Raw genomic sequence first — 15,258 nt, forward strand, 5'->3', positions numbered from 1 at the left:
TATATATATATATATATATATATATATTCTTCATATGACTTATTTCTCCATATTATACACAGGGTAGCAATCATGCAAGTTGAATATTTTATTATTTATTTGTGAGCAATATGAACAAAAACAACAGCAGGGCAATAGTAGGTTAGTGGTTTGGGCAAGACACCCCATGCACAGTGTCTGTGTACACTGGTGTATGAGTGTGTAAATGGGTGAGTGGTTCCATGATGTAAAGCACTTTGAAGATGGAAAAGCGCAATATAAAAATGTGACCATTTGCCAATATAGGCTAAACTTTTGACTGACTATCTGTAACTGCATTTAAAAGAAAATATACATTTATTAATTAATTTTTTTTTTACTTGGTCTGCAATATAGTTGTAGTGGCAGTGTTTTCAAAAAATTGTATGGGAATCACAAGTGATATGAGGCCCTCTGCAGATTTAGTTCATTTATGCATAAAAAAAAAAGTTATTCTCTTTTGGTTAGATTTCAATTGGAACTTCATGGTATAGTCCCATTTTAGACAGGGTTTTGATCTGGAATAGTCCCGTTATATATACATTCTAGCCTTTTTTTTTTTTTCTTTTTTTTTTATAAAAACCTATGCTGTGGGGCTTTAATTATATTGTTCATAAATAGGTAGTATGAATACTATCTTTAAGTTCAAAGTAGTATATGTAATATTTTTCCTGTGGACTCTGGTGCATTGGACCTATGCGTGCATCAAATATGAGTCATATCCTGCTGTTTTGCGCTAGGGGGCGGTGGCGCACTCTCCTCTGTTCTCTCGCTGTCCCCAAAGAAGAATCCAACATGGCGGAGTAGCTACTTGCCGATCTGCTGCAGCTTCCCACCACCACGGTTTGTGTTTTTATCTTTTATTCTCGTAAATCAATCTAATAATATTTACATATACATTTATTACACATACATTTAAAACTACTGAATGTTACTATTTAATAAGCCCTGTATGTTCACTGTGTGTTTAACTTCACTGGTGCAGGTCATAAGGCTAAAATACCGCCTAAAATAATCACTCGAACACATTCAAAATATTCAGTTCAGACAAAACTATCATTTATATTGTTATGTGTGATTTTTAACATGAATAAATTCATCTGTACGTAGTTGATTGATGCGATGAGGCCAGTTTTGTGTGTAACTTAAGTGCTTTGTATCTTTGTGTCTAATTGTGATGGCACCTTTTTATTTGTGTGTGTTTTTTGTTTGTTTTTTGTTTTTTTCAATGTATGACCTGTACTCAGATTATTTATTTATTTATTTAATTTTAATAATTGCATGTAAATTTAGAGCCTGCATGAATCAACTGAAACACAACTATGAGTAAGCAAACAATGAGGAGACTAGCACAGGTCTTAGTGAATGCTGAAGCAGGACTTGGCAAGCCAAAAGACTCCTCAAGAACCTATTCCATGTAGTAAAGTTTGGGTGCACATACATTTGTTCTGGTTTGATCCTAGTTTAGTCCTGGTGTAGTCCAACTTGAGTTCTAGGTTTAGTCCCAGTTTAGTAGTCCTAATTTTAATGTGGTGAAGGTGCAAGTGTGAACGCACCCTTAGAGAATCACCACAGTTGGATAAGAAGTGTTTTCGTTGATGGTTTCTTAGTTGACTAATTGTTTTATTAGGATTATAATGATTAATATAACAGCAGAGAGGAGAAGGTCTGGAGTTTTCACTTGAAGATGCTGTTTATTTGTACTTTCATAGTTGTTAGTTAATTAATTGAGTCATCTGCAGTCCTAAATGACAGTGTAAATATGAGTCAAGTGTATTTTCAGTAGTTCTAACAGCACTTTCTGATCTGCCCACATCTAGAGCCCCCATGGAGGACCTGACCTTTGCCCTCTCGGCCAGTTTCTCTGTGTCCAAAGAGCCCAACAGCACCGCGGCCCCTCACCCTCGGCTGGCACAGTACAAGACCAAGTACAGCGTGTTGGAGCAGAGTGAGCGGAGACGACGATTCCTCGAGCTGCAGAAAATGTATTAAACTAAGCTATGGTTCTGTTTTTTTGGGTTTTTTTTACTATTTGGAGTCACGTGTTTTGTAGTTAACCTCTTCAACATTGAGTCTTAAGAAAGATACGATTTCACAGACCAACAGACAAGTATTAAATAAAAACGAATTATTCCTTTCATATACCGGTACAAAAATCCAGTTTTGGCGAACCTCTTATATCGCTAATTATTGTCACTAAGCAAATTTGTACCACATCATTTTTCTGAGCATCCTGCTCATCTCCATGGAAATGTTATGTTACAGTGTATTTATCTTATTTATCACCATAGAGATTCATACTTTTTACTTGTTAATGCTGTTAAAGATGCACTTTGTAACTTTTGTGGTGGAGGATCTGTTACCTGCTTGCCTCCACAGAGATGTTATTTCTTTGTCTGGAATGTTCTACAGTATGCCATTACACGTAAAAAGCATGTGTCACCACCAAGCTAAGTTACAGGTCAGATCTGTGGAGAGGTGACCCTGCTTACACTAAGAATTCAAGTTTTCTATTATTGTGGCATTAATAACTGTATTTGAAAAAACTGCAAGATATAAAATTTAGTGCCAAATTATGAAAGGCAAAGTTGTAATATCCCAGTGGAAACAAGGAGGTAGTAGGCCAGAAAAGTTCCATAGTGGACATTTATGGCATAAGTTTAAATTGAAATCTCAAAAAGTTATGAAATGTTTACGAACTTGGGCATTACAAGTTAATTTATGCATCTATTTTGCTTTTTAAAAACTTTAATACTTCCATATTTCTTTTTGACTGTCAGTAAAAGGTTGAACTATGTGAACCATGCACGGCACTTGGCTGATGGGGACTGGACCAAAGCAGATAGCGACGGAGAAGAGCATGTGGAGGCAGAGGAGCAGGGAGACCAGCCTCGGGACGTCCCAGAGGAGGAAGAGGTGGAGGAGGAGGGGATGGAGTTGGAGAGGAGGAGATTGCCCAAACACTACGCCAACCAGGTCAGACCAAAATTTATGGGTTTGAAATAGAGATGACAGATATAGGCCCTGTATCAATTCTTTCTTCATTACATCACATTTGACATTAAAACTAATAAAAAATGTTCAAACACGTTTATCTGAAAGCAAAGACTTTGGAATCCTGGAATAATAATAATAATCCTTAGTGTAGTCCCTGTCACTTTGCTCCTCGCGGTGTTTCCTCTGTGGCCAGGACTTCCTTATCCATTTCCTGCAGAACTGAGGAGAAGGAAGCGAGGCAAGAGAAATGAGAAGCAGCCGCATTATCAATAGGATAATAGGACTGAAATGTTGTTTAAGAAATATGCAATGTTAGAATATCATGTAGATCATCTATAATAGGAAAAAATTTAATTACGGTAACTGCAAAATGAGTTGATCAGATTACAAAGGTAAGGTGATATTTCTGTACTTAAGTTAAGTTTTACAATTCATTCACGTTGATGCAATACTCAAACTTCAACCAAAATATTTACAAGCACATTTTAGTACATTTCTGATGAGCTGCAAAAATATAATCTGATTCAGTTAAATGGAACATTGCATTAAAATCCAAATATATTTTTTCAATTCACATAAACACATGTAATATACTAATAATAAAATCTGTGTTGTGTAAACGTTATTGTAAAAACATTTAGCAGATGTGTGAGTCAATGAGAGAATCAAATCAAGGTGCCACTAGTATATATGTTCATATTTTGTCCAGTAGGTGGCGCTGGTTCATCTAATATAGAAGTTACATACAATGCAATGATTAGATTTCCATTCTCCAAAAAATTCTCATTTCACCTAAACCGTAAACTGTATTCCTGCGTTTCAGACGACATCAGAACATTCTATAGGCCAATAATATTTAATCCAGATGGGGGTGGGTAAAATGAATATTGTGAAATTGCACATTTTAGTTGGAATTAGGCCTATCATGATAATTATGCACTTATCGTTCAAGACATGATAGATGGAACAAGTGGTTTTAGGGAATCAACATTTATCATGGGTACTTTTTCGTTGTACTAGTGGGGAGTTTTTGGTCATTTTTTTTTTGTAGTATGATGAGATTTTAGCAGAAGAGGTTTGAATTATGAACCTTAATGACTCATTATAGACACAAAGTAACTACTGTTGCGTTCTGTCATTTAGTCATTGCATCTCGTATTTTTAACATTCTTGTACATTTAGAATAATTTTTGTGAGATCATTTGTTTATTGTCTATATTTAATTCAACAGTATGTCGCATTTAAAATTTGTAATTGGGACAGGCCTAGTTGTAACATAGTGAGTTCTTGGCTCTAGTCTAGTCATTATATCGACTTTGTTTTATAAATGAAAGCAAAAGTTGGCAGATTTTTGTTATTTTTGTTGTAATATGAAAAAAATGTAGTTGTCGAGTTGGCCTGTCACGATAATACATTTTGAAGTGCGATGTACTGGTAAAGTAAAATATAGATGATAAACGATAATACTGAAGCTAATTTATGCCACTGACACACAAACCCAAGAGCAGATTTAAACAACAAAAACTATTTTAAATCTACAATATTGTTGAAAGACCATTAGCTGGAATGAATGAAGAATGATTAAAGCAGAATGAAACACTTTAATTCTTAGTTTGCTTCTGTAATGAGTCACAGATGTTATTAATTTAACCTTCTATGGCTCAAATCTTACCATACAGCCAAAAAATAACCCAACATTTCCTAGTAGTGCAAACAACAAGTCCCCTAGATGAATATTGACCCATAAAAATGATTGTCCCATCTCTCATGCATTGAACGATATATCAATTTAGTAATTATCACGACAGGCCTAGTGTTGAGGGTTAGCATGGGCCGATATTGAAATTTAATTATAATTTTAATCTCATGAATAAGTTCCATGTTTGAAGAACTGTTATAGTCTTGTACTTTGTCATCAGTGAAAACAACTACAATTTAGCCGAGATGTTATGAATATTCTGGATGAGCAGGGCCGTCAACTGAAATTTGGGGGGCTGGGGCAAGAATCCTCACATGGGCCCCCTCTAATACAAATTAATAAGTCTAATTCTGGGCCCGTAAACCCTGGGATAACAGACCCATTTGTCCTCCCCATTGACTCCCCTGTGGATAAGTAGTTTTTTTCTGTACATTCTGGTGATACATTGGCGATTATCTTTGTTTATCACGATTATATAAAATGTCCCACGAATGATTATTGCCGATCCTTTTTTGTCACGATAAACAATATTATTTCTAGTTGAAGGTCTAAAAGTGACTTCTGTGACTTATTATTGGTTCATTTCACTATTTATTTGTTGCCGCTCTTGTCTTTTATTATTATTCTGTATGTTTAAATTTGTTGTTGACTGGCCTAATCTTGCTTTATTGTTGTGTTGTCCGCGGCATTAAGTAGTTTCAATATTATCGTGTATTGCAGTATATGTCTGTTATTGTGACATGTCTACTGGTATGTACATTTATGCTTATGTCCTGTGTCTTCTGTAGCTGATGCTGTCTGAGTGGTTGGTGGACGTCCCCTCAGATCTGGGCTGTGATTGGCTGCTCGTGGTTTGCCCTGTGGGAAAGAGGTCGCTCATCGTCGCCTCAAAGGTGAGACCCTCTTCTTCTGCTTCTTCTTTCATTCTAGATTACACAACGACTGTTACTGGAACTGTTACACAAGATCATAATACAGGGACGTAATGCAGTACACTTGTACAGCACTTTTCATAACACTCAAAGATGCTTCACACAGTTTAAGAAAAAAAAATCAAATGAAAGAAACAGGAAAGAAAGGAGATGTAGTTATTCCTCCAGGTCTTATGAATATATATATATATTGACCCTTTCTAATTAAATGAGCACTATGTAACTTTTAGGGTGATCACTGTGATCTAACCTGGCTGCAACTTGGCCAAGTGCCGTCAGCTGCTGATCTATACGGAGATGGCTAATTTTGTGTAATATGGGACCTTTAAATGTGTCTGTTACAATGTTGTTACCTCACCTAAAACATAACTGAAGTTGTGTTTTGTTTCATTCACACATGTTTGAGTAACACTTTATTATTAATCTTTCTTCATCTTCCACCTTGTGATGTCATGAAGTGGTAGTTTTCAAGTTTACTAAGCAAAAGATAAACTGTAGCTGTTGAGAATAGCAATTCCAGGGTTGAAATTATTCAAATGATTCTAGTGAAGGTGTATTGAGTTTAAAACACAGTGGAGCACTTCCTGTATTACCACGTGACATCACAAGGTGGAACAGAGTGTTTTCTGTTTGAGAGAAGAAATAGCGTAATATGAGCCCGTTAATGCCATACTGGTGAACATTCTAGGCAAAACAGTTGCATTAATCCTTTATGTTTTCCTATATTTTATATATATATATATATATATATATATATATATATATATATATATATATATATATATATATATATTATATATTACCTATTTGTAAAAAAAAAAAAAAAAATCTTTTAAATAAGTGTACAAAATTTTCAACTATCCTAAGACATTTCAGGTGGATGTAATAATAATGTTATATAAGTTTGTTCTTAGCTTGTTTATGTCTTATTTCCTGTATAAATCAGATTATAGTAAGAGTTTTTTTGAGCACCACTGACACAATCGCACAAAAACAATAGCTCTCTAATAACACTGTGTGAACTGACTCTGCACCCACTTCACTACTTCCTCTTTTAGTTATTGACCTATTTCGCATCAGATCACAGAGACACAGACACGAGCTCATGGGAAAGGCCATTTCAAACTGAAAAATTACAATTTACATAAAAAAAAAACTTTTCCAGTTGTGATTCAAATAAAAAATAAACAGGCTCATTCATATTATTAGATTTAGTCGATATTGAATGAATTGAATTTAACTTATTTAAACTTTAAAGCTAAAAATAAAGTAAAAGCGTGTTTTTTTTTTTTCATTTTGGTTGTGTTCATTCCACTGAAAAACTTCTGAATCATGTGTCAGTGAGTGGGCTTGCATCTCCACAAACGTGACTCTTAATTGTCCTGCTTTTTCCATTGAAATGTTGTTTCTTTGGCTATAATATTCCACAGGGTAGCATAAAACGTATCTATTTCCATGGAGAATGTTCCAAAGTATCATTTTAACTTTTCATGCTTATGTTTCCATGGACTTGTGCACTTGGTGTGGCATCTTCAAAAAGTTACATACTGCTGCTTTTAATCTTAATAAGGACATTTATTGCAACAATTTCTCTAAAAATATATATTTATTTTGTCAGTGTCGTCCATACCAAAGGTTAAGACTGTGCTGTGCCAATAAACAAACACTTCAATGTAAACTCAGTTCTGCTGCAGTGGTAAAGTCTTCTGCCTCACGATTATCACAGTTTGAACAGTACAACCTGTGAGACAAACAAAAGTCCAAATATCATGACCACACGTTCACTCGTCAGCATTTGATTGAGATCTGTTTGTATCTCTCTCTCATCTCTCGTCTCTCTGTGGCTCTGTCTCTCTTTCTTTCTCTCTGTGTCTGACTCCCTCTCTCTGTCTGTCTCTCTCTGTTACTCTGTTTTTCTGTCTGTCTCTCTGTGTCTCTGTCTTTCTCCATCTGTCTGTCTCTGTTTCTTTGTCTCTCTCAGTCTCTCTCTGTCTGTCTCTCTCACTGTCTGTCTGTCTCTCTCTCTGTCCTTTTCTGTCTCTCTCCCTGTGTCTCTCTCTCTCTCTGTCTCTCCATCTCTCTCTGTCTCTCTCTGTCTATCCGTCTCTCTGTGTATCCGTCTCTCTGTCTATCTGTCTCTCTCTCTCTCTCTATCTATCTGTGTCTCTGTCTATCCGTCTCTCTCTGTTTCTCTGTCTATCTGTCTCTCTGTCTATCTGTCTCTCTCTCTGTCTCTCTGTCTATCTCTCTGTCTATCTGTCTCTCTCTCTCTGTGTCTCTGTCTATCCGTCTCTTTGTCTCTCTCTCTGTCTATCCGTCTCTTTGTCTCTCTCTATCTGTCTCTCTCTGTCTATCTGTCTCTCTCTGTCTCTCTGTCTCTCTCTCTGTCTATCCGTCTCTCTCACTGTCTCTCTGACTCTCGTCGCCTGTTGTGAATCCCTGGAAAGCCATTGAAATAGCGCGTTGTTTGTTTGTGTTTATTTTCCTTCAGGGCTCGACTGCGGCCTACACTAAAAGTGGATACTGCGTGAGCCGCTTCCCCTCGCTGCTGCCCGGTGGGAACAGGCACAACTCGGCCATGGGAAAAGGTGGGCCCTGTTTGGGTTTGTGGGTTTACAAAAGACCTAAACGGCAAAAACAAGGACAATAAAATCTGCCTTTGTCTCACTGTTGAGTCACTGTGGAATGGTGCAGGAGATGGTTTGTATTTCAATGTAACTATAAAATGTGTATGACAGATTTTCACGTTTTTCTAATTACCGGTACTTGGTTTGCTGGGACGGTACCTGTGGTAAATATTTATGCTAGTTTTTCATCAGTTAAAGATGCTGTACCATAGACTGTATATATATAAATGGACATAGCTAACCCGCTAGCCACTATGCTCCAAATAGAAAGTGAGCATGGCACGTTTCCCGCTCTCTCATAACTGCTGCTCTCAGACTCGTCATTTTGGTCTTAAAATGTCCATATTAACTCGCTCTACACGATCCTGCTATTTGTATTTTGCTTTTGTGTCAGTGAATCAAGATATAAACATTAATAACGGACGAATCAGACGTCTTCTTTCCCTGAGGTTGCTCCAGCTACTGTTAACAACAGATTTGACTGACAGCTTGGCTATTAAATGCCCACTCCCTGCTAAACCAGCGGTGTAGATGGGAAGGGGCGTCACCTTCAACAGCCTCACTCCGGATTGGCTCTTTGGAATTCTTATCACGAGTATCATAGCAATCAAACATGGAACTTGGCTCACGGAACACTCTCTTAATCCACTTCTTTATACAGTCACCTCGCTGTGCCTGATTTTTACACATGAAATATTCAACTAGTTAATTTTAAACTTTTTGCAGTGGTTCAAATAATAAGCCTAGTTCATCAGTTGGCTTTGTTTTCATTCCATAATTAACTGTTAAACTGCAAACTCTACTCTTTCATTACATATAAGATCACATTACTCCTACATTTGCTTGTAAAAGTTAACAGGGGACATGTCTTTTGTGCTTTAGACTACACCATCCTGGACTGCATCTACAGTGAGGTGGACCGGACATATTACATTTTGGACGTGATGTGCTGGAGAGGACACCCCGTCTACGAGTGTCCGGTAAAACTCTACACTTTATTACTGGGAAACGTGGTATGGACACACAGACTGTATAAAGATATATATACAGGCCATGTGTGGGCATTGTAACGTTGACATTACAATACAAGAAAATTTTAGTTATTAGATTTTTAGTTATTAAATTTTCCTTTAACTGTGGATCATACCTAGACAACTGCTGATTGGTAAAGCCACTCATGTCTTTCCTACAATGGGTTCTGACTGAATAAAATAAAGTTAATGTGACAGAAATTGCCAGATACAAAAGCGTTTTATTCTTAGATCTAAATGTTTGGCGTAGAAAATAAATAGAAACATATTTTTACTATTATTTCGTAACCAAAATAAGCAATTAAAGGTACAGTATGTAACTTTCTGGAGGTGGCACGTCACCTGCACGATTCCATGAAAGTAGGTTTGTGCAGATGCAAGCCCGTTCAGAGTAAGGACGCATGTTTTTCACTGCAATAAAAACAAACTTGCTTTTATTTTCTATTCTTTCTGTGTTATTGTTTTGCTAAAAAGTTACATACTGTGGCTTTAACTGATTCAACGTGGCATCCCAGTATCAAACCGAGTTATTGAGCCTCATGTTAACAGTTATTCTCACTGACTGTGGTATAGAGCGTTTTCCTGTGCCCTCACTCACCCCGACGCTCTGAGATGCCTGTGTAATGGCTTAAGGAGCAGAGCCTGGGCTGCAGATGTGTTTGAGGACGCGCTGACCACAGTTTGGCCTGAATTGTCCAAAAGGTTGTTTATTCTCCTTGTTTTCTCATCACAGACCGAGTTCCGGTTTTACTGGCTCCAGTCCAAAGTCCAGGAGACCGAGGGGCTGTCGGAGATCGCCAAACGAAACCCGGTGAGAGCATCAATACTGTAGATTAGAAGAATGAAGGATTTTATATTTGTGTCTCTTTTTTCATCAATCTATGGAGTTTAACAGATGAGCTAAACAGACGATCACTGTAAAATATAATATAGTGATGGACGGAGTCATCTTTTTCCATTTCAATATAAGATACCCTGGCAGTAAATATCTGCCAATATCCAGTGTTAATATACACCAGTGTAGGGATTAACTCTACTCTGTATTCTCAACACACAGTTAACGTAATTACAAAATGGATCCATGTGTTTTATATAACTGATATCCTGCAAGTAACTACTGAACACCTTTTATATGAAGTTCAAACCTTATCAGAGTTTTCTTAATTGGCTTCACTACATGTTATGATTTTAATAGATTTTTGTATTTATTATGTAAGAGTGAGTATTATGCAAAATCTTTTTTTAGCTTTCTACCATGTTATAACATTGTATCCTTATCAACATGACTGAAGAGGTTTTAGATGTCATCCATGTATGTTTGAGTAATTTAGTGATCTCTCCCAGGCCCAGTTCAAACCCTCCTTACACTTAGCTGTAAGATTCTGTGCAGTGCTTAGACCACAGGCCTACGCATGCTCCCACACGACAACTGCACATAAATATACAAAAACGGTGGTACAAAACAGTACACAGCAACTTGACCAACCTGATGTGATGTGCGGTCGTCCTTGTTGTTTTCAGTGAACAAAGCATTTTCAGAACAATAAAAGGCAACATGGCGATCTAAAAATGTTGTGTGTTAGCAGTTAATACCCCACAGAAGTAAAATACCCCCTTTTTAAAACTCACTCATACTTTATTTATAGAGCTTATGGACTTGTCTGCACCAGGGCATCAGAATGATGAAAATTGAGACCGTTTTCATGGAGATCACCTATTCATTCAAAAAGATAAAACATACAGAATATTTAGTTTTGGGTCTTTCTTTTTATACAGAGGAATAATAGTTTCTTAAGTTTTACCATGTGGTCAGTTGAGTATCTTGTTTTGACACTTGTTTTAGTATTTTTTTAATATCTGGGTGTTATTTTTTAAACATCCTACATTATTATTTTTTATATAATTTATTGTGACAGGTCTAGCAACATTGACTTATCGCTCAAAATATGTTAGACGTAACAATCATTTTTGGGGCTCAATATTTATTGTGGGGACATTTTCTTAGTACTAGTCGGGAACTTTTTGTAATTTTTCAGTTGTACAATTAGATTTGAGCTGTGGAGGGTTGAATAAATAACTTATATGACTTATTACAAAAAAAACAAACTAAAAACTAACTGCCAAAGTGTTTCATTTATTTATACCTTCTTGTGTGTTTTAACCATATCGTACATGTAGAATAGTTTTTAGGGAATAATTCTACTTAAGTGTCTTTGTGTCGGTGGGATAAATTTCATTATAGTTTTGTTATAGTTTTCGTTAAATATAGTTTCAATATTATTGTTTATTGTTTATATTTTCTTCAGCAATAAATACTCAAAATATAGCATCAAAATGTGCTACTGTGAAGGCCTAGTTATTGCATTTTACCTAATAACTTTCTTAATCTGGCATTACACCCGTGTCTTTGGATATTGGTAGTTGCCAATCAGCGCGTGCAAACTATTTGGCTAAATCAATTCATTTTTATAATCGTAATAACCCCAAGTTTTGCAAGGTCTCTCATTCCTGGCTTGCTTCATCTAAAAATAATGTTCTTTTCCTAAAACATTATCATTGCCTTAGCATTTCTTCTTGTCTCTCCTTTAACCCCAGGTGTTTCTGTCAGGACTTGTTGAACTAAATATTTCTTTTATAGTTCATCAGGGTGATCTCATTGGATCAGCACTTATTTTGATGTACCTTTTATGATGTGCTTGATGATGTGTGTTTTTTTGTTTTTTTTCTGCACAGTTCCGGTTCGTGAGCCTCCAAAGTACAGACTGTTCCCTTCAGTCCATTCACAAATCTTTGGCAGCCGACTACAACTTCACAGTAAGTATTCTCCATAATTTCAGATGGAGGCAGGGGTCTGTATAACTATAGGAGATTCACTGTTTTTGAAAGAAATATCCAAACTTACGATCCACAAATGTTGAACCTTCTCATTATTAGTTTGGGATCGGCTCCACAAACTTGTCATATTAATCTTATCTTAAAGGCCTTTCAACTGACGAAAATCACGTCTTTGGGGTTGAATAATGGTGCCACTTTCTGAAGCTGTTGAGGAAAGATAATTAACTTTTGTTTATTTAAGCTGACAGAGAAGCCGTTGAAGATATTAACCATAAACCAGGTCCACACATCTGCAGTCTGACAGTTAAACCGCAAACTCCACCATAGAGCTTGGACCCGTCTCCAGCTCAGGTTAAACTAGAGGGATTATAGAAAGTTATGAATCCATGTGAACGCAGCCAATTTTTTTCATCACAACCATTAGACATTTCACTTTTTAAATGACCAATTTCGAAATGCAAGAGTTGTTCCTGTTTTTTGCTTTTCAGGGAAACAGAGGAACCTAATTTGAACTTAAGAGGACATAGATGCAATGGCTCATGACAAATCGGTTGTGAAAGTGTCGGCTAAACAATATTGTATCGCTCTGTGTGTTTTGCAAGATCTTGGACACATTGGAAGCTGCTGTGTCGCTTTGTTATCAGTATTATCCGTGTAATGCCTCAGTCGCCGTTCATCCACGTGGCTTCATACATCTAATTAGGAATAGGCCTGTCATGATAATTACCATATCAACTTATTGTTCAATATATGAAAGCTGGAACAATATATTTTAGGCCTTAGCATTTATCGTGAGGACTTTTTTTTTTTTTGTAAAAGTGGAGAGATTTTGAGTATTTTTGTGGTAAAATGATAAGATTTGAGATGTATAGAGGGGTGAATAACTCCCTTTTATGGATAATTATGGATAATTATTGGTACATTCTGCAGTTTATTTGTTGCAGGCCGTGTCTTTTAATGAAACCGTCTATTTAAAAATGATTTACTGAGATTATCTTGCATTACTTAAATCTTAACTAGTGGTATAAATTACGGTACTTTCAATATTATCATTTGTCGCACTATTTCTCTGTAGCAATACTTATCGTTCTTCAACATTTGTTATTGTGACAGGTCTAATTAGAAAGCATTTTATCATCCAACAATCAGGAAGTGTGTTAGCATGCTAGTTGTTAGCTGTACAGTGAAAACTATGCTGTCGTCTCTGAAAGTTGTGAATGGTGCAGAAGGTGAGTGAGGAATAAGTTTGGACCACTGCAAACCGTTTAAAATTAACTAGATATGTTTTTCACGTTTTTAAGACAGTAAAAATGAGGTACAGCTCCTTTAATGTGAATGTCCGTCTCTCAGGTGGACGGGCTGCTGTTTTACCATAAGCAGACTCACTACACCCCCGGCAGTACTCCTCTGGTGGGCTGGCTGCGTCCGTACATGGTCGCCGACATCCTGGGCATTGAAGTTCCCGTTGGACCCTTAACACAAAAGCCAGACTACGCCGGGCACCAACTGCAGCAGATTCTGGAGCACAAGAAATCGTCCAGCGAAGTCAGACCCATCGAAAGCAACGGAGGCTACGAACTGGAGCATCTGTCAACGCCAAGTCAGAACGGAAAGAACGACGACAAGTTTTTAAACCAGCGGCCAATCAGAGAGGCACAAATGGACATGTAAATGAGGGGAAAAAGACAAAATATAAATTTAAAGATCCACTGTAAATTTTTCGGTGGGGGATATGTGTCACGTGCTTGTTTCCATAGAGATTTCATAGCTTTTTCCTGGGATTTTCCACAGTATGGCATTAAACTTATCATTTTACTCAAAACTAACTTAAAAAACATGTATTCTTGCAGTGAGCAAAGTCGCCTCTCCACAGATCTGACCTGTTGGGAGATGTGCAAGTTTAATGCCATTCTGTGGAAAAACCCAGACAAACCTAATTAATCTCCATGGAGACGAGGAAGTGAAGTGAAGAAACTAGAAAAGTTACATGGTGTATTCATTTCATCACGGGTGTTTTTATTGGTCAAAAATAACTTGCATCCTTACTGTGAACAGGCTCGCCTCTCCACAGATCTGACTCATAACATGACGCTGCCTGCATGTTCCACTCATTCAGGAGCATGTTACATATTTCTGAGATGTTAGTGGCTTTAATAACACTGGAGCTCATAAACTGTAGTGTTCAAATGGCTTTAGATAAACTTTTCACACCAACTGTAAGTAAATATTTACCTGCTCTAGAAGGTTTAAATTTTACCAACACATGTGCTTCTTTTGGTTAAGAAACATCTTCAAACAAATTCCCAAATTATGGAAAGCCTAGTTTGGACATGACAACACAAATGGACCATTTCACAAGTTTCAGTCCATTTTTATTTTACTACGGAGCCCGTCTGATGACCTGTGTGAAAAAAAGATACAAAATTGTGTTCTTGAAGTATGAGTTTGTTGTAATCCGTTCCCATGCTTTAGCCAATTTAGCTGCGTTTTGAGAATCTGACCGTCCTAATCAGTGGTGGGAACAAATGAGCAGTCACATAACCCTACAACTGTTTCATAAAAAAACTCCAACAACCACAAAACGGTGTATTACAAATGCACTTGGGGAGACTTGGGTGATTTTTACAGTGTAATGTCCACAAGTTTAGGATTTTTAAAATATGTCATGTTAAATAAATTGTTTTTATGCATGTTGTTGAGTAAAACTGATTTTTTTTTTTTTTTTGTTCATTTAATTAGCTCTGTTCATACAGTTATTACGTTTATAAGTAACAGGTTTTGCAGTTTTCAGATTCAGTCCATAAAATAAATGTAAATCTTAAAATTTGACAAAATGTTTTAATAATGTTTATGAAGGTTTTTGGTTAAGTTTATTGGGAAAATCAATGTAAATGTGTGCCTTTAGGACCCGTGGTGGGCACTCACTGTTCTTGCTCTGTTCTATTAAGTAGTGCTTTTGTTTCATTGTACTTTCAAAATTAATACTGACTATCGAAACTTTTCCTGAGAATCAAAATCTTCTCGTAACAATATGATACAGAAAAACATGTTTACCTTAATAATGATTTGGATTTTTGCTCCTGAGCCCAGTGGTGGAAGAAGCACTCAATTTTGTTACG

At 36.6% G+C, this 15,258-nt stretch overlaps 1 protein-coding gene across 1 annotated transcript; it reads left to right on the forward strand.

The window, feature by feature from the left end:
- Positions 1–762: 762 nt before the first annotated feature.
- snupn (snurportin 1) lies at positions 763–14,844 on the forward strand. Its single transcript, XM_033967900.2, has 9 exons — positions 763–861; positions 1,839–2,003; positions 2,799–2,994; positions 5,503–5,607; positions 8,138–8,234; positions 9,156–9,253; positions 10,038–10,115; positions 12,038–12,118; positions 13,490–14,844. The coding sequence occupies exons 2-9, from the start codon at positions 1,846–1,848 to the stop codon at positions 13,808–13,810; spliced, it is 1,134 nt and encodes a 377-aa protein (XP_033823791.1). The 5' UTR covers positions 763–861; positions 1,839–1,845; the 3' UTR covers positions 13,811–14,844.
- Positions 14,845–15,258: the final 414 nt, after the last annotated feature.

This window comes from Periophthalmus magnuspinnatus, chromosome 6, assembly GCF_009829125.3.
Source record: "Periophthalmus magnuspinnatus isolate fPerMag1 chromosome 6, fPerMag1.2.pri, whole genome shotgun sequence".
Taxonomy (NCBI): Eukaryota; Metazoa; Chordata; class Actinopteri; order Gobiiformes; family Gobiidae; genus Periophthalmus; species Periophthalmus magnuspinnatus.